General features: G+C 41.3%; 1 protein-coding gene across 1 annotated transcript in view; it reads right to left on the minus strand.

Moving 5' to 3' along the window:
- Nucleotides 1–27925, minus strand: part of LOC103819907 (protoheme IX farnesyltransferase, mitochondrial) — a 93656-nt gene that overhangs the window by 20252 nt on the left and 45479 nt on the right. Inside the window, exon 5 of the mRNA XM_009094508.4 lies at nucleotides 7502–7572. Coding sequence (XP_009092756.2) covers nucleotides 7502–7572 — 71 coding nt within the window. The remainder of the gene's footprint in view (nucleotides 1–7501; nucleotides 7573–27925) is intronic.

The raw sequence follows: 27925 nt of genomic DNA on the forward strand, positions 1-27925 counted from the left end.
TTGCTCATCTATAAAATTAATGTAGTATTTTACCTATTTCACAGCAGCATTAGCAAGCATCATGTCTATATTATTAACAGTGGGACTACTTACACAGGCTTTTCTTTGTGCTGTCTTTGCCAAAACATTTTGTGAAGGTGACTGTCAAAGTAGAGTTTAAACTACAGTCTAAAAAACAGTGCTAAAAATGGGGCAAAAGTTTAATGAATTTTTTAAAAAATCAAAAAACCAACAAAGAGCAAAACACAATTCCCTCTTAAAACCTAGGAGTACTTGAAATTATGGAAAATTTCTCAGCATCTAATGCTTTAACCTACTCCTGTGAATAGACTGACACTCCCATACAAGTGCAGACACAAAGCACATATGAATCCTGAATAGGTGCACTCATTCAATCAGCAGTACTATGCGATTCACATTCAGATGTTATGTAAATACACAAGAAACTTAATTTGTGACCATTTGTCAGTGGGAAACTGGGCACAACAAACATACATAAAAAGCAGGTGAAGTAAAAGTGCATATCTATAAAAATTAGATTCAAGGCCTAATACAAAAAGTAATATATCCTGTCATCTCCCTGTCTGTCAAAAACCCTTCATAGATATGTCACCCACTTCTAAAAGGGTAAGCTAAAAAAACCCCAAACAACAATGCTCTTTAATTTAGCTGCAGCATGCCTGGAGTACCTTTACAGATTTGGAACATTTAAATTCCCAGTTGATTACCTGCCACAGGTGTGTATCATTGTACAAAAGCATGATCAACACTGTAATTTACAGAAAGTGGGGGCAATTTGCTCCCCTCACTCCTCAAGAATCCAAGCTGAAGATGTTTTGTCTTCCCTGCTAGATCAAGGTGCTTTAAAACTGTCATAAACAAACATGGCTGATTTAAAAGAATAATTTCATCCTGAAAGGGACACATCTCTCTTTTTTATGCTTGAGCAAATCAAAATTGGCTTGATTGATTTTGCTGAACGTTTTGCTAAGGTGATGCAAGAATTTTAACTCAGCCAAAGAAGGAGATCGAGTCCCACCTTCAGCATCGAGCTTTCTTCTATACATCTCCTGCTCTCAGTTTAACCAGTTTACTCTCTGCAAATGATAGCAGGATCTGTTTTTTCATGCTTTCATGAGCCTGCTCTGAGGTCTGAGCCCAGGTCTGGGATGAGATAGTTCAGTGCACCATAGGGAGACTTGTAGTTCAGACAAAAGTATGCTTCCCTTTGTTATTAAGCAGACACTCCAATTGGGCCTCATCACTTCACTTGGAAATAAAGAGTTACAAATGAAAAGGACCTATACTTACAAAATGTTTATGCTCTTATTACACTTGAGATCCACACCAGAATGTTAATCATAACAACCCTGAGCAACCCTGTGGAGCGTCAACACACTTTTGGTATATGGCTTTGTAAGGTAGGAGTGAAAGGGTGACTAATAATATTCACAGCTTCCCCACAGTCATGAAAATGTAAATATTTTTTTAAGTGCTTACAAGACAAACCTACAGTAAATCTGAAAAATGTCCCCCATAATATTTAAACAAAATCCTCCTCTTTGATCTAACTTTAGAGTGTGGCAGTTAAGTGATCCATTTATTCTACTTCAAAATCTCAGTTCCCTCCTTAAGAGCCAGATACCACCTAACTAACAGGATGGATAATTTGGTTTCTCCAGAAATATTTTTCTGATTTAGAATGATTAAATATAACATGTGTTTCTGCTGAGCCCTTAGCCAAGATTTGGAAAGCAGTGGTAAAGAAGTCTCAGGACAGATCTCAATCCCATTCAGGCAGGGAAAACTGATGTTCTAGGGTATTTATCAACCTGCTCTTCAAAAAACAGAAGAGAGAAGATAGTCCAGTCATCTCAGCAGAAGTTCTAAACACTGCTTCTAAATGCATTTCCAGAAGCAATGAAAATGAAGGAATTAAGTTATTCCCTACAGCAAAACAGAGCAGGACAAGAAGCAAAAGTCTGCCATGGGAAGAGGATCAGTCTCCAGACACCAGCCCGTGGAAGAGCAATGAAGCAGATTGAGCCTGACAAATTTCAAGCTCAGCCAGATCCTTTCTGCCCATCTGCAGACTCCCCTGCACCACTGCAAACATGCCTTTGACACCCACAGCATGGGAACACTCTGTAGAGAAGTCTTAGCTGCCAAGTCCCATCTGGGAGGTGAAGAGGATGAGGATGGCTGTATTTTAGGATTCATGTATTACTATCTAGGTAGATTATCTACAGTTACCATCTGGAGTTACAGCTTTTTTTAGCGGAAAAACAAAATGAAAACCCCTTCATCTACTATCACAGTGCATGAATAGAACATAGTTGTTGTCACACAGGCAGCACCAGGAGTCCCTGTGGCTCCTTTTGAGCATGATTCATAATTTTATATTCCTTGTGCTTTTACATCCCTAGCAAAAAAATAACTAAATAAAACATATCAAAGCAGTTCACCACATATCTCAACCTCAGGAATGCAGCTTTTCTAGTCATAGAGACCAGAGAGCAAGCATCTGTGTTCACACAGCTAATTAAAGTGCAAGAAAAACTTCTTTTATATCTTACTTGCGAAGCTGATAAGATGTAAGTTATAACTTGTACAAGACATGATAAACTCTGTCCTTCACAGAGGGAAATGCACTTCCAACATGACTCACTGTACACAGATCTCAGGGCATAGCAGCTTCTAATCAGAGGCAGCTCCATAATGGACTTGTTGAGCAGTGACATTTCCTACACCACTTGGCACAGGGTGAATGATAATGCTGCTGTGGTTAAACCAGGCAAGGTTCAATGGTAATACAAGGAACAAAGTGTTGGGGTTTTGACTACATTAAGCCAGAATTTACAAACATGAACCTGAAATGTTTGACATATATTGGAAGAAAAGCCATCAGGAGAACATTTGCCCCAAGATGGGGAAAGGATCTTGGGCTTCAATCTTAAATATTGTTTGTTTGTAAAAACTCACTTTAACATCACCTTTGGAGAAAATTACTCATTGCTAGTCAATTAAAGAAAAGTGGCAATGGCTGCAATCAATGTCCAAGAGGCCCATTCACATTAGACACAGAGACGGCAGGGTTAGCGCACAATGGCTCGGCTCCCTCCAGCTCCCGTGGCTCCAGCCCCCCAGCGAGAAGCTGACATGAGAGGATAAGACAACTCCATCAGGAGCCCATATCACTTCTCTGCAGTGTCCTCCACAAGCAGATGGAGCAGTTATTTAGCCAAACGCACCGTGACTCCATCTTTATACATGAGCATGTGGGATGTTTCCTAATGTGAGGCAAGGCACAATGTACTCTGATTTATCAACTGCTCTGCATGCAATTAAAGATTCAGATAAATAATTTGGGGGTAAAGACCCACCGACTGAGCTGAAAAGCAGCAAGGCATGAGGGGTCAACTGCTTCTGCAGGATTTATATTTACCAAACAGAGCTGCATGCAAGGGAATGTCTGGGTTGAGCTGTGGCAGAATGAGGCCTGGGCAGGAGTTAGCTGGAGAAGTAGTGATTGCTTCACTTCAACTGAAACAAATTTAAATGTGGAGTTAATAAAACAACCCTCTTTACTGCCCTAAGAAACAAAATCTATATGCAGTTAGAGCCATATAATTTCCTCCTAACACACATTTTGATCTGAGGAGAATGTGCAGTATCACCATTTTTCTGTGCATTCTACAAAAGGCCTCTAATACTTTAGAACCATTTAATCAACATCCCATGCAGGCAGTGAATAGATAATTGAAATATAAGTACTGTCATCCATATCCCCTTTGGGAAAGAGACACAGTAAGCATTATATCATTGCATGAGACCATCCTTTGATGTGGGTTTTATTCTCATTAAACTATACTTTAGCCCCAAGGTTTCTCTCCCCAAACCTCTCTGTGACATGACCATGACAAAAAAAAAAAAATTAAAATACCCCACTGTTCAAAAGGCAAGAAGTGCATTTTTACAAGCAATTGTACATGTCAAAAATATAAAGCTGCTTTTTTAATTTCTTGTTTACCAAACACAGTCAATGACAGCTCCTGGAAAACACACGGTAGAAAAAAATGAAGGCAGAAGGGTGGTGGTGGGGAAGGAATGCATTTACTTGTTTTTAAATAATAAAGCCTGAATACAAGCAGGATAAGAAATTCTTGAAAAGGCTGCTGCGATGGTGTCTGCTTTGAATTGTGCCCTGTTTAAACAAGAGGAAAGCCTCCCACTGAAAAAAGAAACATTTTTATCATTCAAAAAGATCTCAGGGCAGTCCCTTTAAAATGAGGTATTTTCTAAACAAAGCATCAGAATGTTCCCCTGCAGGGAATAAGCATCTGATCTCTAAAAATTATTATTCTTGAAGAACTGTAGATTTATGGAGTTTTTGTTTTATTTGTTTTAACTTAAGTAGAATGAAACCTGTCTGAAATGACCACCCAAGGGAGCAGAGCCACCAGCTAAGCAGGGGCTGAACTCTAAAGGGGACCCAAAGTTGTAGCAAGACCCCGGAGGAGGTTTTAAATCTCTGGCTTAACCACAGCTAGCAAAACCCTTAACGCAGGTCTCAGCGTAAGCCTAGGACATGGATTTACCTTCACTTTACATCCATGCAACTCCACTGACATCAGTAGGAACGCTCTTGATTTACATTAATGTTAGAACGCTCTTGATTTACATTAATGTTAAGCAAAGAAACAAGCTAATTACCCTGAGTTATCCACAGTGATTACAGGAGAAATTTTGTTTAAAAATGCACACTTTTTTTCAGTGTGAACTGTTTTTGTTATACCTGTAATAGTAGGTCTGCTACAGACACCAGAGTGGAAAACTCAGCATTATATAGAAATAGTCTAGAGTCACAATGTGCTTAAATAAAATTTCACATGTTGCAGTTTTCTACTAGTTCACGAACATCCAACTTCCATATCTGCAATTGTGACTACAATTCACAAATATAAGCCACTGGTGAGAAACAGTAGGAGCCCTTTTTGGTTTGATTCTTCAAGAGTTTGGCTTATAGTTCAAACTGAGCCAAGTCAACACTCCACTCAGAAATATCAATAAGTAGAAGTGTTACTATCTCCATTAACTGCAGAAAACATCAACTGTGAACATGAGAAGTGGAAAGCTCACAGACAGAACACAGCTCCTTGTGCATTGCTAAGGGAAAAGGTTAATGGGATTCTTGGAAAAAATATTCATCAAACAACACAAAGATTTATTTCTGTTGAAGCATTCAAGGCATTAGCTGTGTTGTGCTACCTTCTGCCATTTTAATAGACTTAAATCTCTTACATGTGTATAGAAAAGTAGCTTGTGTACAAATAATCTGCATAAGGAGAATGACAATAAATTACACAGCACGTTAGTTTTATCATAGAATCCCAAAATAGCTTGGAATGGAAGGGACCATAAAGCTCATCTCTTTCCACCCCCCCTGCCATGGGCAGGGACACCTTCCACTATCCCAGGGTGCTCCAAGCCCTGTCCAATCTGGCCCTGGACACTGCCAGGGTTGGGGCAGCCACAGCTTCTCTAAGCAGCCTGGACCTGGGCCTCCCCACCCTCACAGGGAAGAATTTCTTCCTAAGATCTAATCTAAATCTACTCTTTTGCAGTTTGAAGCCATTATATTGAAGAGTTTTGAGACAAGATCTGGTAGAACCAGGTCTGACCTCAGAGCCAAGACTGCTGTGAGCAAGAGATGGGTCTTCATCTCTCCTGAGGACAAATTTTGGGCAAGAACTCCCCAAACTCTCTCAATTGTTTCCCAGAGCCAAGACACCAGTCTCTCATGTACTATATGCCCATCCCTCTCTCGTTTGGTTTTGATTGGTTTTAGCATAATCATTTACAGGTTTTATTTTATCAGCCAGGAAGGAGAGAGGAACACCAAGAAATATGTGGCAAAATACAACAAGGTTAGATTATTTGCACTGATTTATTCTCCACACCACAGAAGAAATAACCCCAGTAAAGTTCTGCGTACTCCACAGTCTGCAGGGAGCAAGAGCAGCATTATTCAAGGGAAGTGTCACTAAAGAACTTTAAATTAGTTGTTGACAGGCAGGTAGATAGATTGAGGAGTGACTGCCCAATGTCCCCAACATTACCATTCTGTAGTGAAAGCAAATATGAAAGGGGGGGAAGTAAGAAAATCCATGAAATATGGTTTTGCCAATTTGTGGTGCATTCAGATGACAGTGAAGTTTACTTAAGGACACTGGTAACATAAAATAAATTGCTTTCTCTGAATCAGAAGTTGACAGAAAGTTTCCGAGTTATGTTTTTGACTCCAGAAGCACTGCAAGCCATGCTAGCAGACTATGATGAAAATAAAATAATAATACTAAAAAGAAAATCCCCCATCATTTTTTTTCCTAATAAGCGTTCCTTCTCCCAGGCATAAGGACCACATGCAAGGGAGGCAGAAGTGCATGTTCCCTGAACCACACAATTAAGCCTGACTTACTGTATATCCAAAAGATGCCCTCACTGCAGTGGTCCCTAAAACATCTTTTTAAGTAAAATTAACTTGGAAATCTGCAGTTAGCACCACCTTTGAGAACAAATCAGAACAAGTTTATTGAAGTGCTCTAACTATCTACCACAAAAGTGAATTTACCCCCAAGGTTCACTTGAGTATTTTGTCTCAATTTTCTTGTCATTTCATCTATCATGGTTTTTTTCAGTCCTCCAAAGGTGATGGATAATAAATAACAGAAATAAATAGGACCAACTGTTCACAGAAGCCTAAGGGAAAACATAATTTTGTTATAAATACTCTTTGGCACAAATCATGGAAATGCAATACTAATATTGTTTGTTGAATCATTTATGAATTGGGCCTTCAGTTTCAGTTTGCAAATAAGTTAGAGGATTTTTATTTATGTTCTTTTTCACTTTGCTTTTTTAGTTGCCAAACAGCCTTTGAGAAATTGAACTGATACATTATCCAGAAAAAAAGAGGGAATGGAGGACCTTTTTAAAGGAATTTCCTATGCTAATGAATGACTTTTTTTGGTGGGGGGAGGAATTTACTTGTAGATGATGGTAAACTTCATAACAAATTTTTAAATCAATTTCCTAAGATGCCACAATGAGTTTTCAACCAGCTAAAGATGTAGAAGCAACACACATTTTTGTGTTTGTTCTTAGATGGGAAAATTGTAGGATTTATTATTACAAAACAAAAGTTCATTGGAACATAACTGCATGCTGCCACACCATCCACAGAGTCATCACACATGAAGAAATATGTAATATGAGGGGAAATTCTACTGTATTGAGAAATGCAGTATTTTACAGCTGTGAGTGCCCAAATTACTCACACGGAAGTTATAAACATGAAGAAACAGCAAGGAACAGAGAGGTGCATTTCTCTTAAATGTTTTGTCTCAAAGTGCTACTTTTTATCATCTGAAGAGGTAGAGAAACTTGGAAATAGATAAAAGATTTATTCCTCCTTAGCCAGAGCAGGTGTACATTGCCTTACCTGATCTGTCCTCGCACCAGTGGTCTGTTTTTAGTCCTGTTCATATTTGAATCAAATGGAACCTCAAAGAACTGTAATTAAAAAAAAAAGAAAGGAAGAATCAGAATGAAAGGATACTGAAAAAAATGCCATGCATGGAATGTCCTGTCTGCATCTGCAGGTGCTTTAGTCTCTCCTTTTGAAGGTTCAAGGATACAACAAAAATGGTAAATGGGTTTTATGGAGCTCTCATTGATGCTTTTGGCATCCCCTTAGAAAGAAAATCACCCAGAGGACAAAAATAGCTTGCACATCAAGTTCATCATTTGAAGTACAGTTTGATTCCAAGTTCTTTTCTCAACAGGTCTGACACATCTTTTAGACATACACAATTACATTTGCATACACACATGGAAATCATGGAATCGTTACGGCTGGAGAAGATCTTTAGGATCATCCAGTCCAACCAGTACCACCACTGTGTTCACCACTAAACCACATTCTCAAATGTCACATCCACAGGTTTCCTGAACACTTCCAGGTATGGGGACTCTACCACCTTCCCTGGTGTGATGGTTTAAGCCTGGCACAATACCGGTGCCCCCATGAGAACACCTACTTCCCTGGCACCTACTGTGAGATATGATCAGAGACAGAGCAAAGCAGGCTCCAACTTAAGGTTAAAAGAAAAAAAAAAAAAAAAAAAAGCATTTATTAACCTACAACTACAAAGGAAGACACACAAAACACAATAGAACATAAGATGAAAACCTTCCAAAATTCTTCCTCCTCCCCCCACCAAATTTCCAATTTCATTGCCACCCTTCAGACAATCGATTCTCAGTCTCTTGAGGAGAGAGAAGTCCCTCTTGCGCCACACGCCTTCCATGTCCAGTGCTCTCACCACTGCACATGGATCAGAGCTGCTTCTGGGGTTTTTCATTTTAAGGATACTTTGACCAGTTCCAAAGGGAGCACAGTCCTTCTCTTTTGGGACACCTGTCCCCCCCAAATTTCACCCCCTGGGGCCGAGGGGTCTCTTGAACAGAGATCGTCTTCTTCTCTTCTTCGAGACGGAGGGCACCACCACACCCTCCTCACCCGTCGTCTCTGTTCACTCCTCCACATCACTGCACTCTCTTGGCTCTGAGCCATCGCCTCCCCCTAGAACGCAGTCTCTGTGGCACAGAAACACCCGTGGTTCTGCTGTGGCTACACAAGAAAAGTCCAGCCCAAAGCCACTTCATCATCTCCTCCCACCTAGAATTTTCCTCAACATCTTCTCAATCTCAACATCTTCTAAATCTCATCAACTTCAGGAGGACTCAGCTTTTGCAAGGTTCTCATCTTCCTCAAAGGGTTAAAAGTCCCGAGCTCTCTCTCTCTGCCGGTTTACTTCGTCAACTCCCACGCCTGTCTGCCCTGCTGGGCACCCCCCCCTTCTCCTTCACGCCGGGCCACTATCACAGCCGCCACAGGCACCGGCTCTGTCTCTCTCTCCCTCGCAGGGGGGGGTGGGGGAATGGAGGACGGCTGCCCGAAGCCCTTGCAATGTTCTCCTCCACCTGGGCCCAGGCCCTTGGGCCCAGCCTTGTGGTGCATTCAGATGACAGTGAAGTTTACTTAAGGACACTGGTAACATAAAATAAATTGCTTTCTCTGAATCAGAAGTTGACAGAAGTTTCCGAGTTATGTTTTGACTCCAGAAGCACTGCAAGCCATGCTAGCAGACTATGATGAAAATAAAATAATAATACTAAAAGAAAATCCCCCATCATTTTTTTCCTATAAGCGTTCCTTCTCCCAGGCATAAGACCACATGCAAGGGAGGCAGAAGTGCATGTTCCCTGAACCACACAATTAAGCTGACTTACTGTATATCCAAAAGATGCCCTCACTGCAGTGGTCCCTAAAACATCTTTTTAAGTAAAATTAACTTGGAAATCTGCAGTTAGCACCACCTTTGAGAACAAATCAGAACAAGTTTATTGAAGTGCTCTAACTATCTACCACAAAAGTGAATTTACCCCCAAGGTTCACTTGAGTATTTTGTCTCAATTTTCTTGTCATTTCATCTATCATGGTTTTGGCCTACCTCTCTCTCTGGCCACATGGCTCCCCTCCCCCCCTGCCCAGCCAAAGGAGCTGGGCAGGGGGGTCTACTCACTCTCCAGCGGGACTCCAAGAGGAAGTTCCCCTGGGAGATCACAGCTTTTAACCCCTGTGTTCTCAGAGGCGTATCCTGCCCTCAGTGGACAAACCAGGTGCCAATATTAAATCTGAACACTGATTGGATTGCCCACACCATCACAAAAAACTTCATTTCCTTTCAAACCACGACATTCCACCCTTCGCCTCTGAGAACACATTTTCTAAAATTATCATCCAAATTACAATAGACAAACTCTACTTAAACAATAAAACCTCTATTAATCTATCATCTTAACCTAATACATTACATGCTTTGCTCTTATTCTTCTTGATCACATCTCACAGTTCACCTTATCACTCATCCAAAAATCGATTTCCCGGTCAGGGAACCAAAAATGTCATGGTTTAAGCCTGGCACAATACCAGTGCCCCCATGAGAACACCTACTTCCCTGGCACCTACTGTGAGATATGATCAGAGACAGAGCAAAGCAGGCTCCAACTTAAGGTTAAAAGAGAAAAAAAAAAAAAAAGCATTTATTAACCTACAACTACAAAGGAAGACACACAAAACACAATAGAACATAAGATGAAAACCTTCCAAAATTCTTCCTCCTCCCCCCACCAAATTTCCAATTTCATTGCCACCCTTCAGACAATCGATTCTCAGTCTCTTGAGGAGAGAGAAGTCCCTCTTGCGCCACACGCCTTCCATGTCCAGTGCTCTCACCACTGCACATGGATCAGAGCTGCTTCTGGGGTTTTTCATTTTAAGGATACTTTGACCAGTTCCAAAGGGAGCACAGTCCTTCTCTTTTTGGGACACCTGTCCCCCCCAAATTTCACCCCCTGGGGCCGAGGGGTCTCTTGAACAGAGATCGTCTTCTTCTCTTCTTCGAGACGGAGGGCACCACCACACCCTCCTCACCCGTCGTCTCTGTTCACTCCTCCACATCACTGCACTCTCTTGGCTCTGAGCCATCGCCTCCCCCTAGAACGCAGTCTCTGTGGCACAGAAACACCCGTGGTTCTGCTGTGGCTACACAAGAAAAGTCCAGCCCAAAGCCACTTCATCATCTCCTCCCACCTAGAATTTTCCTCAACATCTTCTCAATCTCAACATCTTCTAAATCTCATCAACTTCAGGAGGACTCAGCTTTTGCAAGGTTCTCATCTTCCTCAAAGGGGTTAAAAGTCCCGAGCTCTCTCTCTCTGCCGGTTTACTTCGTCAACTCCCACGCCTGTCTGCCCTGCTGGGCACCCCCCCCTTCTCCTTCACGCCGGGCCACTATCACAGCCGCCACAGGCACCGGCTCTGTCTCTCTCTCCCTCGCAGGGGGGGGTGGGGGAATGGAGGACGGCTGCCCGAAGCCCTTGCAATGTTCTCCTCCACCCTTGGGCCCAGGCCTGGCCTACCTCTCTCTCTGGCCACATGGCTCCCCTCCCCCCCTGCCCAGCCAAAGGAGCTGGGCAGGGGGGTCTACTCACTCTCCAGCGGGACTCCAAGAGGAAGTTCCCCTGGGAGATCACAGCTTTTAACCCCTGTGTTCTCAGAGGCGTATCCTGCCCTCAGTGGACAAACCAGGTGCCAATATTAAATCTGAACACTGATTGGATTGCCCACACCATCACAAAAAACTTCATTTCCTTTCAAACCACGACACCTGGGCAGCCCCTCCCAAAGCCTGACAAGCCTTTCAACGAAGACATTTTCCCTAATGCCCAACCGAAACCTTCCCTGGCACCAGTTGAGGCTGTTTCCTCTCACCCTGTCCCTTGCTTCCTGAGAGCAGAGCCAAATCCTCACCTGGCTGCACCCTCCTGTCAGGGAGTTGTGCAGGTCCCCCCTGAGACTCATTTTCTCCAGAAAATTATATAGATTGCAGTTCTTTATTAATACAAATTGTCCTTGCAAATTGTTCTTTGAAGACCTTCTGGTCTTTAAAAGACAAATACTGAGGTTTTTCCAAGACCACCTACCTTGCCAGAACCTATAACCCACCCTAAAATCAATCAACTCTTGTAAAACGCTACTGGAACTGCTCTGAGCCTCCAGCTGGAGCAGGAGGAGTGAACACACCATACAGTGTTATTTAATGTCACAACCCAATTTGACTTTAAACATGGCCTATGGGAAAATTCATGCTGGATTGACAGGTCAGATCTTCTCAACTTCAACACTAATCTGGAAGTGTTGGATGTTTCACAAAGAACCTCTATAGGATACAGACACAAGTTTCTTCGGATTAAGTAAAGCACCCCATTTGGATCTGAAACCAGTGATTGCTTCTGACAGCTCAGTGTTTTGCTAATGTTTTGTTTCATTGTTGTATTTCAGAGGCAATTACAGTACATGGAGGAAAAAAAGACATTTGACATCAGACTGGTAGAGCAATACAAGGGAAAAAAAACTCTATAGGGCTAAAATCTGTTCTCCAGAAAATATCTGGGCTACAATTACTTTTTTTTTTTTTAAAGTCACAGGTTTTATTTCTACTTGCAAAGGTGTGACTGCCTTGAGTTACTTCCAGTTTAAAACGGTGCAGGTGAAGAGATTTTTGCTTATTTGACAGTATTTAAGCTTATACATACAGGTATCTGTGTGCAATGGAAAAAATCAAAATAATGTACAAGTTTTAAACTCAATGTGTCTCAGACACAAAATGGCTAAAATGAAGAAGAACTGAATAGTCAAGACCTGAAAGAATTTAAACTTATGCAGTTGGGTTATCAATATAAGCTGATGATCCCATGCTTAGTGTATCAAATATTTCCATATATTTAATACAGCAATCAACCTCTGAATAGAATATAAATTTTGAACAAGAATCTCCTCTGCTAACTTAAGTAGTCAAAAACTGTCTGTGTCTATTGCATAAAGACACGGCTGCTCCTGAAATTAAGACTACTGCATGACTTCAGACTGAATTTTTTGCTTTTTTAAATCTGACAATTTGAATAATCTGTTACTGTCAAGCGCATGTATACAGCATGGAGCTATACTTCCAACATAAAAAAATCCTTTTACTTGCAATGCCCTAGATTTCTTCACTGAGCTAGCTGCTATTCCATGTCAGCAAGATGTCATTTATCAAACTTTCCCCATTTTGCTCCCAGATGTTCAGCAAAATTCTCTCTCTGTTTGAAATTATTTTCCCCTGATTTTCTTGAAAAAATGAAAAAAAACACGCATCTCAAATATCATTCCGTAAGAATGAAAGAGTGAAGTCAAACATATTATCTCATGCCAGGCCAACAGAGTCCTGCCTGTTTCAGCAAACAGTAAATTCAGTAAGATGAAGCCTAGATAAATAAATACTTTAGAAGCACTCAAGAGGCTTTTTCCCCAGGAAGTCTGAATGCATCAGTTCAGCTGGACATGGCAGAATAGTATTTGCCCTCAGTGTCTAGGAAACTGACCACCAAAAGGGCAGACTGAGGGTTAAATCTACACCACCTAAAAAGCCCTGAGTGACAAAACTGGGCAACAGCTCTCAAGAACCTAACCTAAATTTTAATCAGTATGCATGAACATTTATTTAAAACATGATGATGGCAAAAAAAAAATTAAATAAATCAGGCTACCCAGTACTCTGTGGTTTATTTCTCTGGCAGGTTCATCATGCTTTTTGTGCAGATCTCATCTCATTAATACAGAGTAATTATATCTTAAGCATCTCACCATTCCTAGCATAGCTATCACATTACTGCTCAGAGCTGTTTACACCCATGGCCTTTCTGTCCTTCAGCTTCTTCACAGTGGTTTCCACTTTGTTTATATGTGAAATGTTAAAGAATGCTTAATTTCAAGCTACCTCTTGGAACCAGCAGTGCCTGCAAAGGGTGGCTGAGCACTCAGACCTTCCAGAGGGCTCACAGACTAATAGTTTTATTAAGACTATGCAAGATTTCTGTAACAACACCTTGCAGCAGCTGCAGATTACATGATGGTGGCACTTTCAGGACTATTGATAGTGAAAGAGGACAGTGTGTCCAGTGCCTCTGCAGTCTGCAGGCGACTTCTGCTCCTTCCATCAGTTCATAGAATCACAGACTGTCCTGAGTGGGAAGGGACCCACAACGAATATCAAGTCCAACTGCTGCCTTTGCACAGACATCCCAAGAACCCTCCTCTGTGCCTGAGATTGTTGTCCTAACACTCCTTGAGCTATGGCTGCCTTGGGCTGTCATCACTCTCGGGGGAGCCTCCAGGGCTGTTCAGTGCCTCAACACCCTCTGGGTGTTGAACACCAAGACCACCAATTTAGTTTCCCAAGACAATTTTCAGTTAATTAGGCCAGTGGAGCCCTGAGCACATGCTGCATTTGCCATCCATGGTCCTGCAAGAGAGATCACATCTACTGAATTACAACAGTCCAACACCTTTACTCCTGTTCACATGAAAACACCAACAAAGTGCACTAAGAGGAACAATATGCTGTAGAGTTTATCTAACAGATCTGCCACACTTCAGCTAATAAACATCTTTCATAGACTATGTTGCATTTCAAGCGTATCAAGGACCAGCCTGGCTGCTGGCCCAGCTCTAATCAGTGACATGTGGTGGAAACAGTGGCAGCTGAAACAGGCAACCAGTGTGCCATGTACTGACATAACATTTACTCTAATGCTAAACACATATTTACAGCAGAACTGATAATCCCAGGAATCTAAAGATGGAATGGAACCCTGCCATTAGTAGACAATTTAATTCAAGGTAACTCTGAGGTCCTCCCACTACAAAACCACCCCTGAATCCAAGGAGGCTTCCCTGTGTTCTTTGCCAACAGAGTTGCCCTCTGGATCTACATATTTCTCTTCAAAGACTCCCAGAAGGGCAGTTCAGGTAAATTTTCAGCACTAATGAGTGAAGCAGTCACCTCCTCCTGCTGGTCTCCAAAATCCCCCCTGATTTGTACCACATGGAGAGGTGGAGATGAGCTATAGGTCACGGCCAAAGCTCCTCCTCAGCTAAAAACTCTTGCTATGGATCCAAGCAAACAGTAATACGATACAAATAAAAACCACTTCAGCTGGATGCCCCACCAGAGCACTTCAATGACTATCTACAGCCAGAGGTGAAGCTGGGCTGTAAAGGGCAAGCCTTGCAAATATTGATCTTGTTGAATTAGGTGTTTCTGAGGTTCTCCCAATTCCCCTGAGCTACAGAAAGCTCTGATTCTCTATGGTTTTCTTTTGTATTGGCCAAGAGCAAACAGTTAACCAGAAACACCACTGAAACACGCTGGAAACCAAAAAGGTACATGAACCAAGAAGGAGCAGGTGGACCAAAACTGTGTGGAAAGCACAGTGGCAGAGCAGACTGTGGATACCTGGGAAATAATCTGCAGTTTCCTGGGAAGGTGACTTCCAGAAAGTCATTCCTCGCAGCTGGCCATGCAGCCTCCAAATTCATCAGGTTTCAGCACCAGCCTTTCACATGAAGTCTGCTTTTCCCATGCAGCCAAAAGAAAGTAGCTTCAAGCAACACTGGAAACCTACCAGACCACAAAGCATCAAGTACTTTCCTCTGAGACTGTTCTTCCTCTCTGTGTTACCTAATTATTTCTATTCCTCATGTTTTCAGTGATTTATCTTACATTGTCATAAAGTAACATATAATTACATAAAAGGAGAAGAAAAACATAACATATAAGTCACGGTAAATAAGATCAAAGTCAAGATTATTATAGGTTGCCTTCTGGTTTCTTTTCAATCACTTTTATATGAAAACAACAAAGAATAATTAAAGCATATTACAAAAGTCTTTTTACTCAATTGTACACAGATGTGACTAAAAACAAATTGGAGGGGAGGATTTTCAAAAGCACTCATGTACTGATCTAACACGATTCTCACTGAAGTCAATGGCAGTTTGACTTCAATGAGAGCAGAGACAGACCAACACTGAGTGATTCCAAAAATCCCACACTAATTGTACAAACAAGGGAAGGCTTTGGAGACTGCTGGCTTGGAGATTGTATATTTGAGAATCATAAAGGGCACACAGCACCTGTTTGTCTTCAAGATATGAAAATAAAGCAAGGCAAATATTTTAAGGATTAGAAATAGCTTTTTTTTCTTTTCTTTTTTTTTTTTAAGGCTGTATTTGAAAACCCTCTGGCAGTGAAGTTCCCAGTCTTACTATAGATCTGCTCTGATATTTTCCATCTCAAAGAGGATTCTAATTAAAAACGAGATCAATGCAAGCCTGAACAATCTTACTCACAGAGGAGGGCAGCTAAACCCCAGACTGTCATGTCCCACAAAACTGGAAAGGTCTGCCACATAAAGGATCTGACACAGCCTCTTTTTTCTTTTCCCACACAAAATACACATTCCTATTATTAGCCAGCATTTAAAAGCCCGTTGCTCTGTACAGGGAATTCAACAAGAGGAAATTGCTAAGAAAATGTTGGTACTTGTGACTTGAGAGATTTTTCAGCATGGAGATGGCAGACTCACTGGTGTACACCTGTCTGGCCTGTTGGACTAACAACCTGTCATGCCAGCTCTGCTTTTGAGTGCTCAAGAGGTGATGCTGTTATTCTCTTGACCACTCACAAGTGTGGCTTTCCAAGGATTCCCAGAGACACTGTATCCAGACTTGGGCATTTTAGGTTTTACATGGCATTTAGTATTTCAGTATCCTTAACTGGCAACAGCAGCTGGAGCTGTTGGCATGCCTGGCACAGTGCTCCATGTTTGTTTTCAGCTCATCCAAAGCCTTTTAGTGGCTCTGACCAACACGACAAGTGATCACTGAGTTCTTGCAGCTTGGGCCTCTTCCTCAGCACTTTGGCCAAACAACATCCTTTGCTGAGACCACAACTGCCATTACAAGGAGCTTGAAAAGCTTGTGGTTGTGATAATGTGGAGTGTCACAGCAACATATTCCTAACGCTGCTGCATCTGTGGGGCTTGTGACAGCGAGGAGGGGTTGGGACAGAGGAGAGGATGATGGACACATCCTGAAATACGCTGCTGGTAACTAGGTAAGCCCAGCAGTACAAACCACGGGCTCTGCAGGCATGGATGTGCTTGCAGCACTCACTTGAGGAAGAGCAGTGAGGATAGAAGGAAAGACCCCAGGCCTGCTGTGTGCAAGCCTACTGCAAGGAGCTAAAAATTAACAGTAATTACGTTAAATAACATGGCATTTGTACCAAAATTCTTTATCTACTTTACTCCACATAAAAAAAAAATTCTTGTCTTCATCTTTGAATCAAGTTTTCTAGTACCAATGCATGAAAAACTAGCTCATCTAACCTAACTTTTTCAATGCACCTGATGCCCAAAGCTTGAAATAGGAGAAAAGACATTAATCTCCTGGTTTAGTAAATGAGAAGCAGGTCAGGTGACCACCGATGAGCCTGGCCCTTCTCATTAAAATCTTATTTTGCTAGGAAGATAGTGTAACAAAAATGAAATATTAAAAATAAAAGCAGGCCCTTATAAGCTGTTCCATCTTGAAAACTGCTGACTTTGTGAGCCACCTAACTAGTGTATTCCCAAGGCCTCACGGAGGTCAGCCACAGCTTCAGGGGAAATGAAAGCTGGATACCACAGACAGGCTCCACCTCATGTGATCCACATTGGAGAAATAACCTCCATGGGAAGGAATACTGCTTTCTGGCCAGCTGCTAAAGCCTAATAATATTATACATTTACCACCACCAAGTCCTTTTTATTTAGCACACAATTAATGCATCCACAAATAAAGCTCCTTTCTCCAAGCCTTTCTTGAGCCCCTCTTCCAAGAGGACACTTGCCCATCAATGCTTTTTTCCTTCTTGATCAAAGGAGGCAATTTCCAAGGGCAGGACACACTGCACTGAATATCTTTCCATCATTTCGGATTTTGTTGCTGTCAGGCTCTCCCTTTTCAACTTAAAATGAAAACTGCTAAAAAATGGGTTTCAACATTTATCTGTGTTATGCTGCCCTGGAATAAAAAGGAAAACTTCACCTCCCCACAAACACTTCCACAACTGAGCTCTGATCACCTCACATCTGTTCCCTACCCCTGCAAGTTTTTAATGAAGAATTATCATCACTAAATAGATGTCAGAAGAAAGTGACATCTGTAACATGCTTTCTTCAGGAACTATTTTATTACTATGTATTTTAGGAACCATTATTAGGGGCAAAGAGAAATACCACCTTTATGCCTTACCAAAATATCCCCTGAATCACTTTGCAAAGACATTTTCTTCAAGAGATTCTTTTGCATTAAATCATATTTGTCACAATGTCTGCATGCCATGAGCGCAACGTATAATTTAAAAAACAAACAAAACTTCAAATAACAATCTCTTTGTTGAAGATAGTATTGCACAAGGTCAGTATCTGGTTTAAGTTACTATATGTCCTAAAATTACACAGGCCAGGTCCTCTGGACACAGTGCAGCTGCTTTGAGCAACACGGCAGATAAAATCTGATACTGAAGATGGCTTAGACAAATTCCTGTGGTGGAATAAAGTTGTTACTGAGGAGCTCTTGGGGAAGTATTTCTGCCGCTCAATGCAGTGCTTAAGTCAAGCAGGAGATCCCGAGTCAACCAGGAGACACAAATCTCCTCCAGAGGAGTAAGAACAGAAGCAGGAGCTGTGAAGACTTTAATTCTGCTAGTAACTACAGCAGCATCCTGAGCTCCTGGATTTAGGCAGGGCAGATGTAGAAGGAGCAGACCACTCAAGAGCCCTCCAGACCATCAGTATCAGCTGCTTTCAGTCCCCTGTGACTACTAGAGAGCTATAAAATCAAGCAGCCACACTGTGCTCTGGTCTTGCCCAGGAGATTAGAGCAGGGAAGTAGGAAGGTGAGATTTAAATCACTTCCACACATCTCCTGGCTCCAACTCATGTGTCCCAGATCCAGGTCATTTTAAGCAGCTTTTTAAAAATTGTCATTGAAATGATGAGAATACTAATCCATCACAATGTGCTTCCTGCCAGGAACCTGAATATTAATCCATAAACTTCTCTCTTATATGACACGGAGATGTGTCAGTTTAAACTGCTCATGGCTGACACATCCTATTAGTGAGGCTTTTCTTCTTACAAGACAGACAAAAGTAGCATGTTACATACAGCAGCAGGCTTGTCTGCTTTTGGAAAGGCAGAGGTTATTTCAGTAGATGCAAACATATAAACTGCTTGTTCAAAATATCTTTTCATTTCGGAAATAAATTAGTTTTTATACTTGAAGTTCCTGGCATTGGTGAAAGAGAATTTGCTTTGGCCTGGCCATATTTAGCAAAATGAAAATCTACAGCTCCTTCTGGCCAAAATATTAAAAAACTCAAAGCCCCAAACCCCACAACGGATGAAATGAAGGAATGCTGCTACAGAATCAGTAAAAATGTTTAAATGTGAACCAGGGTGTGAAGTAGCATAGGCTTTACTGACGCGCCTGAGCAATGCAGCACGCCAACACTGTCCAAATGTCACAGAGCTGACCTGCTCCACTTACCCACAGCTAAACCTACTAATAAAATAATTCCTCAGTAATTACTACTTTTAAATATTAGGAGATGATATCAAGGAGAACTTCAAGTCATATTTTTATACACAGCACACTTAAGGAACCTATCAAGACTATAGGAGAGAGTTTACAAAAAAATTTAAACCAAACTTTCTCCTGTTGCTCTCTGATTTAAAAAGAGAGCAAAGGAACTCTGAGGGGCATTTCAGGATTTACACTGCACTGGCAGAACAGCCTCATTGCTTCCCTCTACTGTGTGCTCCCAGAGCCAAAAGGGGACCACTTTCTAATACGCTGAAGAGTTTTAATGTTTAGGGGAGAATATCACAGGCACATTGATGAGTGCAATGTTGTAACTTCATTTGTATGACAATGGTTTCATTTAGTTTTAAATCTTGGCAATAAAGCAAATTAAAGGAAATCACTCTCTTCCATCTGTATAGAACTTACTGGAAAGCTGTCAATATATTTTTTCTCTTATAATTTCACAGATATTTGATGTGGCAGACCACATGCATTGTATTTTCAAAGCATTTTCTCTCCTCCTAAGGCCATCACAACTCTGCAGACTATAAGACACAGGAGAGATCTAAAGATCCTGGTCAAGCCTAAGGATTTTACCTATCATAGGTTAGTTTTGGTAAGGTATTTTTCTTCATTAAAACATGATTTTATGCAGAATGTGTAGAACTGCCAAATAAAGTAACAATGCAATAACAATACAGTAACAAATATCTAAGGTGTAGCTAATCACTTAGCACCAGCTTTAAAATCCAGTTACCATCTTCTTTTCTAAAAGCAAAATGCACCAACTGGGACCATGAACTAGGGATGACCATCACTATGCTCTTCTGCTGAGGGCTGGATGACAAACCTGTACACTGACAAGTCAGATTAATAAAGACATCTCAAATCCATAATTAGGTCTCACCTTTTCTTCCCCCGTCATTAAGAATGAAAGTAAGCAAGAGTCTCACAGTGATCCACTGGAAAGCACAAACACCCAAACCTGTTGCAGGGTCACCACACCATCCATCTTTCTAAAGCTGTCGAGAAATGTTTGTCATTCCAGTACTGCTTGCATCTCTCAAATGCTAAGATAACACACCCATCAATCTGAAAAGAGGAGTTGAAAAATAAATAGTTCTGAGTCATGTTACTAAGAGGGATTCCACACACTATTAATTTTAGCTTGGAAACCAATTAAGAAACCAAAATCAAATTACCTCCCCTCTTTTTAAGGTATAATGACCTATTCACTTGCATAAATTTATTTATTTCGTGCCACTGATTCTTTCAAAAGCCTTACAAGTTTAAACATCATTAATTTTAATCTGACTTCTGGCAACAGGAAGATTTTTGCCAAAAGGCATTCAAAGATATGGACAAAACAGGATAACTCTCTCTATCTTAGAAGGCCATTCTTAAAATAGAAGCATAATAAGAAACATAATGACATATAAGCAAGACTTGTTCTAAGCACTGCATGCGCATCAGTGCAGTATGTTGGAATAAATTAGTGCTTTCCACATGAACCGGGGGTAGCTTTTGTTCCCCTCTGCCCCACTGCAGCTTCTTGCTCACAAGTGCTGTTACAGCAGCACTTTTCCACATCAAAGCAAGTGTCCAAAACTGCACACAAGAAAAGGGTTAATAAAGCAGGAGCTCCCTGCCCAGCCAAAGGGCTCAAGCTCCTACAGCTCATGCCATGGATATTACCAGAGCAGTGAACTCCCAGCAGTTTTTAATATTGACACGGAAATGCCACTCTTGTCAGGTTTGTCTTCCAGGTGCCTCAAATGTCACCTTTGTTTGCTAAGTGTTAGCCCAATATGAAGTTTTCTGAGTCTCTACTGGGAAAAAAAAACAACCAACCTTGCACCTCAGTGGCCTGATTTCTCCCGGGTGCCAGTATCCATCCATCCGAGAGCTTCTGGGGGGAGTATTTCCAACTCCCTCCTGTTGGTTCCACCACAGGGACGTGGAAGCTTTGACTACACAGGTCTTGCTAAAGCTGAATGGTTGGGACTAGTGCTTTATTTAATCACAAGAAAAAAAGGAAAAAATCTTCTGGATTCAGCAGGACACTTGACTGAGGCTCTTTGTGCAAGGCATTAAAGCCAGACTGCACGATGGGAGTTTTTTGGACATTGTGTCCACTTTCCACGAAACTAAACCCAGAATCATGAAAAATCTTTTTGTGGTAATGGAAGTGCATTATATTATCTCACCCTGGATCAAACTTTCTATTTAGGCAAGTAAGGATAAATTTATAAAGAAAGACAGGGACTTCATCCAAGGACACGGAGTGACAGGACAAGGGGAAATGGCTTCCCACTGCCAGAGGGCAGGCTCACCTGGGATATTAGGAAAAAATCCTTCTCTGTGAGGGTGAGGAGGCCCTGGCACAGGCTGCCCAGAGAAGTTGCAGCTGCCCCATCCCTGAAAGTGTCCAAGGCCAGGCTGGATGGGGCTTGGAGCAACCTAGGATAGTGGAAGGTGTCCCCCACCATGGCAGGAGGTAAAACTGATGAGCTTTATGGTGCATTCCAACCCAAACCATCCTGAGATTCTTCATAAGAAGAAGAAAACAAAGTACTGGAAGTACAGCATCAAGGTTACACTGATCACTGCTGACAAGTAGACAATAAAACAAAGAATTTAATTTGCTTAACCCCAAGCTCAGACCCATACGTGGTGCCACCCAACACATATATGCACCTATGAAAAAGGAAAATGTGCAAAAATTAAAATATAAAAAGCTATTAGGTCCTCTGAAAAAAGAAGTGCAAAACCAAATTGTTTGCTCCAATGGAAACTCTCAAAATTAAAAAAAAAACCACCAACATTACAAACTGATCCTCAAATAAATATTGCCATACTTCTACGACCAGAAATACATGGTGAAACATCTATTTTTGACCAGATTTCAAGTTCTTCAGTGAGGAAAGTGTGTGAGAAACACTAGATTTGCAATTCCAAAACAAGCTTGTAACAAGAAGTTCTTACTCCAAAATAAGAATGCCCATAAAATACATCCCAAGAAAAAAACAATATGCTTAAAAATTCACATCATATTAAAATTCAAATGAACTTCCCTATGTCAGCAAGTCCCTAAATGTATCCCCCCATTTAATTACGTTGTAGTTCCTGTGTAGACAAGTTCCAAGATGCTCTTACATGATAATTATTAAATATGAAGTGGTGAAATGAATTGCAACATTCAGTAATGCTCCTTATGAACTAAGATTTATGGAGGAAGCATGAAATAAAATGACCAAAGCACATGGTTACTATATCTGTATGTTATACTGGGGAAAAAATTAAAATAATCATTGAAAATTATAAATATCTGGGCACAGATATTTATATTCTCAAAACTGCTGCAAAAGGTAATGTTAAGCCCACCTACTTACTTAACTGAAGTATTAAAATTAGAAAGACATCTAAGTGCATTTTACAAGTCATTTAAACACTAAACAAATGAGGAAAATAACTCACAGAATCGTGTGATTTAGTAAATACCATTTTTTTATTAGCTCTATCCTTAGGCACTTGTCTAAAAAGTTGGGGTAAACTCACTTTCACTATGTTGAAAAACAATCAGAAATTACAAAATAGCTGCAATTGTGATCCCAGGACCAGCAACTAGAAAAACAAAAACTGCCCTGAGGAAAAAGGAACTTTGTACCATGTGTCTTGAGCCAGGGGAACGCTGGGCACCTACTGCTGTCACACTCCTTGGCAGCGTCTGTCTAAACATATGCTCATACAAATAAAGGTTTAAAATATATTTTCTAAACTAAACCATACCCAAGGCAGGTTTGGAAGATTGCTCATAGGCTTTACAAGCACTTCATTTACACACCAGCATATGCATTTAGTATATAAATATACATAGCTTGGCAGCTTCCTCTCCAAACCTGCACAGGTTTTCTCTGTTGGGTTTCACCAGCAATATTTCTTTTCAATCTCCACATTTCCAGATGCTTTGCTCAGACAGCCCTGATGGAGAACAGTTGTGCCTATTAGCAGACAAGCTGCTGACAACTAAGCCGAGCTTCTAAAACCTGGCAGAGACATAATCTGGCACTGAGATCTGGTAAGAGAGAAGAAGAGGAAAAGAGAGGAAAGAAAGAGGAGAGGGAGAGGCAGGATGTCCTGCAAGTACTGAGATGCCACAGAAAGACCTTGAGTCCTTGCTTGAGGTGTTTCTCCTCTCATTCCAGAGTACTTCAGTCAAATCTCACCTTAGTCAACCATCCCGCTGCCCAACACCACTTGGTTCTTAGAAAACACAGCCTTTGATTAAAGAAAGATAATGTTGCTCCAAGAAGTTATAGACTGGAAAACAAACCATTTTTACAGATACAGAATTGTAGACTCATAGCATGGTTTGGAAAGAACCTTAAAGCCCAGTCTTGTTCCAACCCTACCATGGGCAGGGACACCTACCTCTAGACAAGGCTGATCCAAGCCTCAACCAACCCAGCCTTGGACACTTCCAGGGCTGGGGAGTCCACAGCCTCTCTAGGAAGCATGTGCCAGGGCCTCACCATCTCTATATCAATATATTTTAGAAGAGCTGTTTCTCCTGCTTCACTGTTCAAAACATGGCAAAGACAAAAAACCACCATTATTTAATTCTGCTGTATCCTCTTGTCTTTCCTCCCAACAAATAAGTAGATTATGATCTGCATTTTACAAAAGATACCCTTTTGGGAGAGGAAAAAAGGCAAGTGGGACCAGGAGTGCATATGTGTATCTGCACCTTCCCTGAACGTCTCTGAACACAGAAAAATGAACACAGAACTCTCTGAACACAGAACACTGGTATTTTCACCATCACCAAGCCACAGTACTACAGGAAAGCAGCACAAAATCAAACCAAGTATGAACCAGCAAAGTTGGTAATGTAGCTCTGTCTCACCCCTGTGGGGTTCCAACTCTTTCCTCACCTGGGTTTCCACACTGGACACAGTCCATGGTGACAGATTTGCAGAAATGCCACAGATGGCTTTGCCTTCCTATCCAGAGGACAAAAAGTAATTCCACTATGCATTCCCAGCTTGTACTTCCTTAAAGTCACACTTCTCTATTTCTAGAGTAACATCAGCTTACAGGGGACTTGGGTTTTCTCTCAATACAAACTGGCTGGGGCAGGTCAGCGCAACTGGCACAGGCACACCGGGAGCTGCTCCTGCTCCTGCCCAGCAAAGGCGAGTTCAGGCACATCTTGTTTCACCCATCCCAGCACTCACATCATCACTACTTCCCCAAAGAGGAGCCACACCAGCTCTTCCCAGCAATGTGCCAGACCAGACAGTGGTTTTATTCAGACAGTGAGTTTTCTTTTGACAGTACTGGAATTCTTCCAGGCTAGATAAAATCTAATTTTTTCCATGCAGAGAACTAAAACACTCATCAAAAACACAAGACCTCATTTCTGTTATGATACTCCTCCTCGGGCATTCAGTTCTGGCCACTGTTAAGACAGAATTTCTTTGTTTTGACCCTGAATAACTTTCCCAATGCATCTCACAGGTAAAGGGGTTTCCAGCTGCTGCCCTCCCATCCACTCCTTAATTAAAGATGCAGAGGTCTGACATAAACCATGTTACAGATTAAAACTGGACTGTGATACATAAGAATGTGGATATGTGGATAGGTTTTGGAAAACAGACTGTTGGCAATTATTCTGGTGCTTATTTAGAATCTTTGAATTGGTTTAAAATAGGTAAGAAGAAGAATTGTTGCTACCTAACAACAGAAAGAGAAGACAAGAGCAAGGAAACCCATTTGTTACTTCCTTACAATTGTCAGGAACTGTGGATCTCTTTAGGAATGTAACTAATTACAAAAATATTTTCTAAGTAACGTGGAAATGCTGTCTAGTCAGAATTATATGAGTTCAAAGAGGCATGAGAAGCAGGAGCAGCACCCTTGTCCTGACACCCAGGGGCTGCTGCCCTCCCAGACATCAAGGCACTAACACAGAGCCAAGCTGCCTCCATGGTCAGGTTCATCCAAATAACTTTTCCATGAACTAATCAAACAGGCATTTATCAGCCTGAGGAACACGCAAACCTAAGGGGTTTTATGGAGGAGTTTTTCCCTTCATAAAGAGTACCGAAACATTTAGTCCAGAAGGTCTTAGATTATCAGGCTATAGCCAGACTAGTACAAAGCATCCTTGATGTCTAGACCAAATGAAAAGATTAGCAGGGCTACTCCAGTGCTGATTATACCAGGCTCATACTATTTTTCCAGCGGATGTTTTCATAATTAAATATCAAGTAACAGGAGATACTTCAACATTTTATGTCACTCTCATCTACGAAAACAACATAAAGTTTCTTTGCATTGAGAGCTATGAAGTACCGAAAAGCATTCTATGGCTGTAACAGCAACTTGTCAAGCTGTAAAGAGAAATCCAGATTTTAGTGAAGGGGATCCCTTGGGAATGCCATGCATCAGCAAAGCAGAGCAGAAATCATATTATGCCTGTAACTAATATGGACAAAGGAGAATGAGTAATAAAAGCCAACAAAAACCAACTTTAATTCTGATTAGCAATCACAGACTTCAAGCCTTATTGGCTTCAATTGCAATTTAAAATTAGGTGGCACCATCAATCACTCTGCAAGCAGCAGCCGTGGCGCCTGTGGAGGAGGCACCAGGGATATCCTGGGGATGGACGAGACGGTAGCTCCGAGCTCTGCCAGGGAGCAGGGCTCCTCACACACAGCAGTTGTGATGATCTGGAAGGTGTGCAAACCCCACAACCTCAAACTTCAAGCCCCCAAGAAAGGGGTTCAAAGGAAGCTTCCCCAAGCTCCCAGTTTATATCTAGATAATTCTCTTGGTCCAGGGAGGTGCATCAGCTCTTTGGACTGAAGAAGCATGACAGATTTTAGCTGTTTGGAATAACTATTGCTCTGTATGATGCAAATATATAACATTTTTAATTCAGTCCAAGGCCACTCATAGGGAAAAAAATCCCCAGAAACTAGATTTCCAAATGGAATGAGTCCTTCTTAGAGGAATAAACAGGCAAATAATGGACCTATTAAACAACTTTCATACTTTTTAGGTAATTTCATCAAATTCAAGACAATAAGCTACATTTTTATGGGAGTTTGTTTTTTTTTTTTTAAACAGCTGGGTGTAAAGCTTGAGCACGTTACTCAACCTTGCTGTGGAGGCTGAACAAAGAGAGGGTGAACAAAGTACTAAATAAGGGTATGGGGCCACACTGCCTCTAGAACACAGGGAATTACATGATAGAGAAGGGACCACTGGTTCATAAATCGCTACAGAAGTTTATGATAACTGGAAAACAACATCCTATTTCCAGCTTAAATTTACACATAGCTAATTTCAACCCACTAATTCTTTTGCCAACACTGCTCTCCACCCACAGCAAGGTCCTTTTCCTCCTGGTACTTACCCTGGATATATTTATGGAGCAATCATATCCACAGCAGCCTTAGTCTTGCCAGGCCACACAAGCCAAGCTCTTTCAGCCGCCTCTTGTAAGTCTGTCTCCTTGTTCCCTCCCACATCCCAGCACGTACTTTCAGCACCTGTCCCCATTTGAATTATTTTTTCTTGCATATGGGAGACCAGAATAGTGCAGTTTTACAGATGGCTATCTGCTAATGGCATTAATGGTTCCCAGCCTCTGTAGAAATGCCTTGCTTGAGTCAAGATTGCATTTGCCTTTTTCGCACTACTGCACAGTCATGCTCTAAGAAAAGGAGATTTTTTTCCTTTTCTGTTCCTTCTGCCTGAGAAACCTTCAAGCTTGATCCAAGAGTAGATAAAACTCTGAACTAAAAAGCAAAAACCTGGCTTTTAACCCAGGTCATGAGTTAATACCCAAAGAATGATCCTGAAGAAGTCATTTCATGTTCTTATTTTTTCATTCCCACACTTACCTATTTAAATGCAGAACTCACTGAGGCCAAGCATCACTTCTTAATCTAAATTATCCCAGTGCCATAAACAGATTCTGCCTGTGGCTAGAAAAAATCCTCATGCCTCCCAAGCTTGAAAGCTTCATGAATCTAGCTCTCAATTATTTTCCTGGTTTGTCATTGTTTGGAAAGACATGTATTTTAATACACAGCCACACAAGTATATGTAAATAGGGTGGTATTAGTAAACAAAAAGCAAGCTGCTAATGGCTCACTGAATTATGGCAAAATTCAAAGGCACTTCCAGGACCTTGCAAGTTTTCTGTTATTTTTGAGAATGTTTCCATAAATGTCCATTACTGAGCAACCTTTGGGGGACTGGGGACTGCAGTGGCTGTGAGATTTACTGAAAATCAGAAGGCACGCTGGATTTGGGGAGATAGAAATCCACTGAGAACTTTGCAATGTCCTGTAAAACCAGAAGAGATAGGGAGAGTGTTGGTCAGGATTACTCCAGGCTCCCAGAATGCTGTCACATCATAAAAATGAAATTGTGAAGAGAGGATGATCTTCTTGGATATTCTTCAGAAGTTTTTACAAATTATACAAGATAACAGTCAGTCATCCCAATAAAATATGCAAAAAGTTAAAAAAGCCCTCAGCACTAGAAAAAAACCTCATCCAAACATATATTGAGGAGAGGAAACCAATCCTTCTGGACTTGCCATAGGGCACAGAAGATCTAAGTGTGATTAGTAATTGCAGTATCACAGAATGGTTTGGGTTAGAAAGAAACTTAAAAATCATCTCATGCCAACCCCTGCCATGGGCAGGGACAACTTCCACTAGACCAGGTTGCTCAGAGCTACACCCAGCTGGGCTTGAACAG

Source organism: Serinus canaria, chromosome 18, assembly GCF_022539315.1.
Source record: "Serinus canaria isolate serCan28SL12 chromosome 18, serCan2020, whole genome shotgun sequence".
In the NCBI taxonomy this organism is placed as follows: Eukaryota; Metazoa; Chordata; class Aves; order Passeriformes; family Fringillidae; genus Serinus; species Serinus canaria.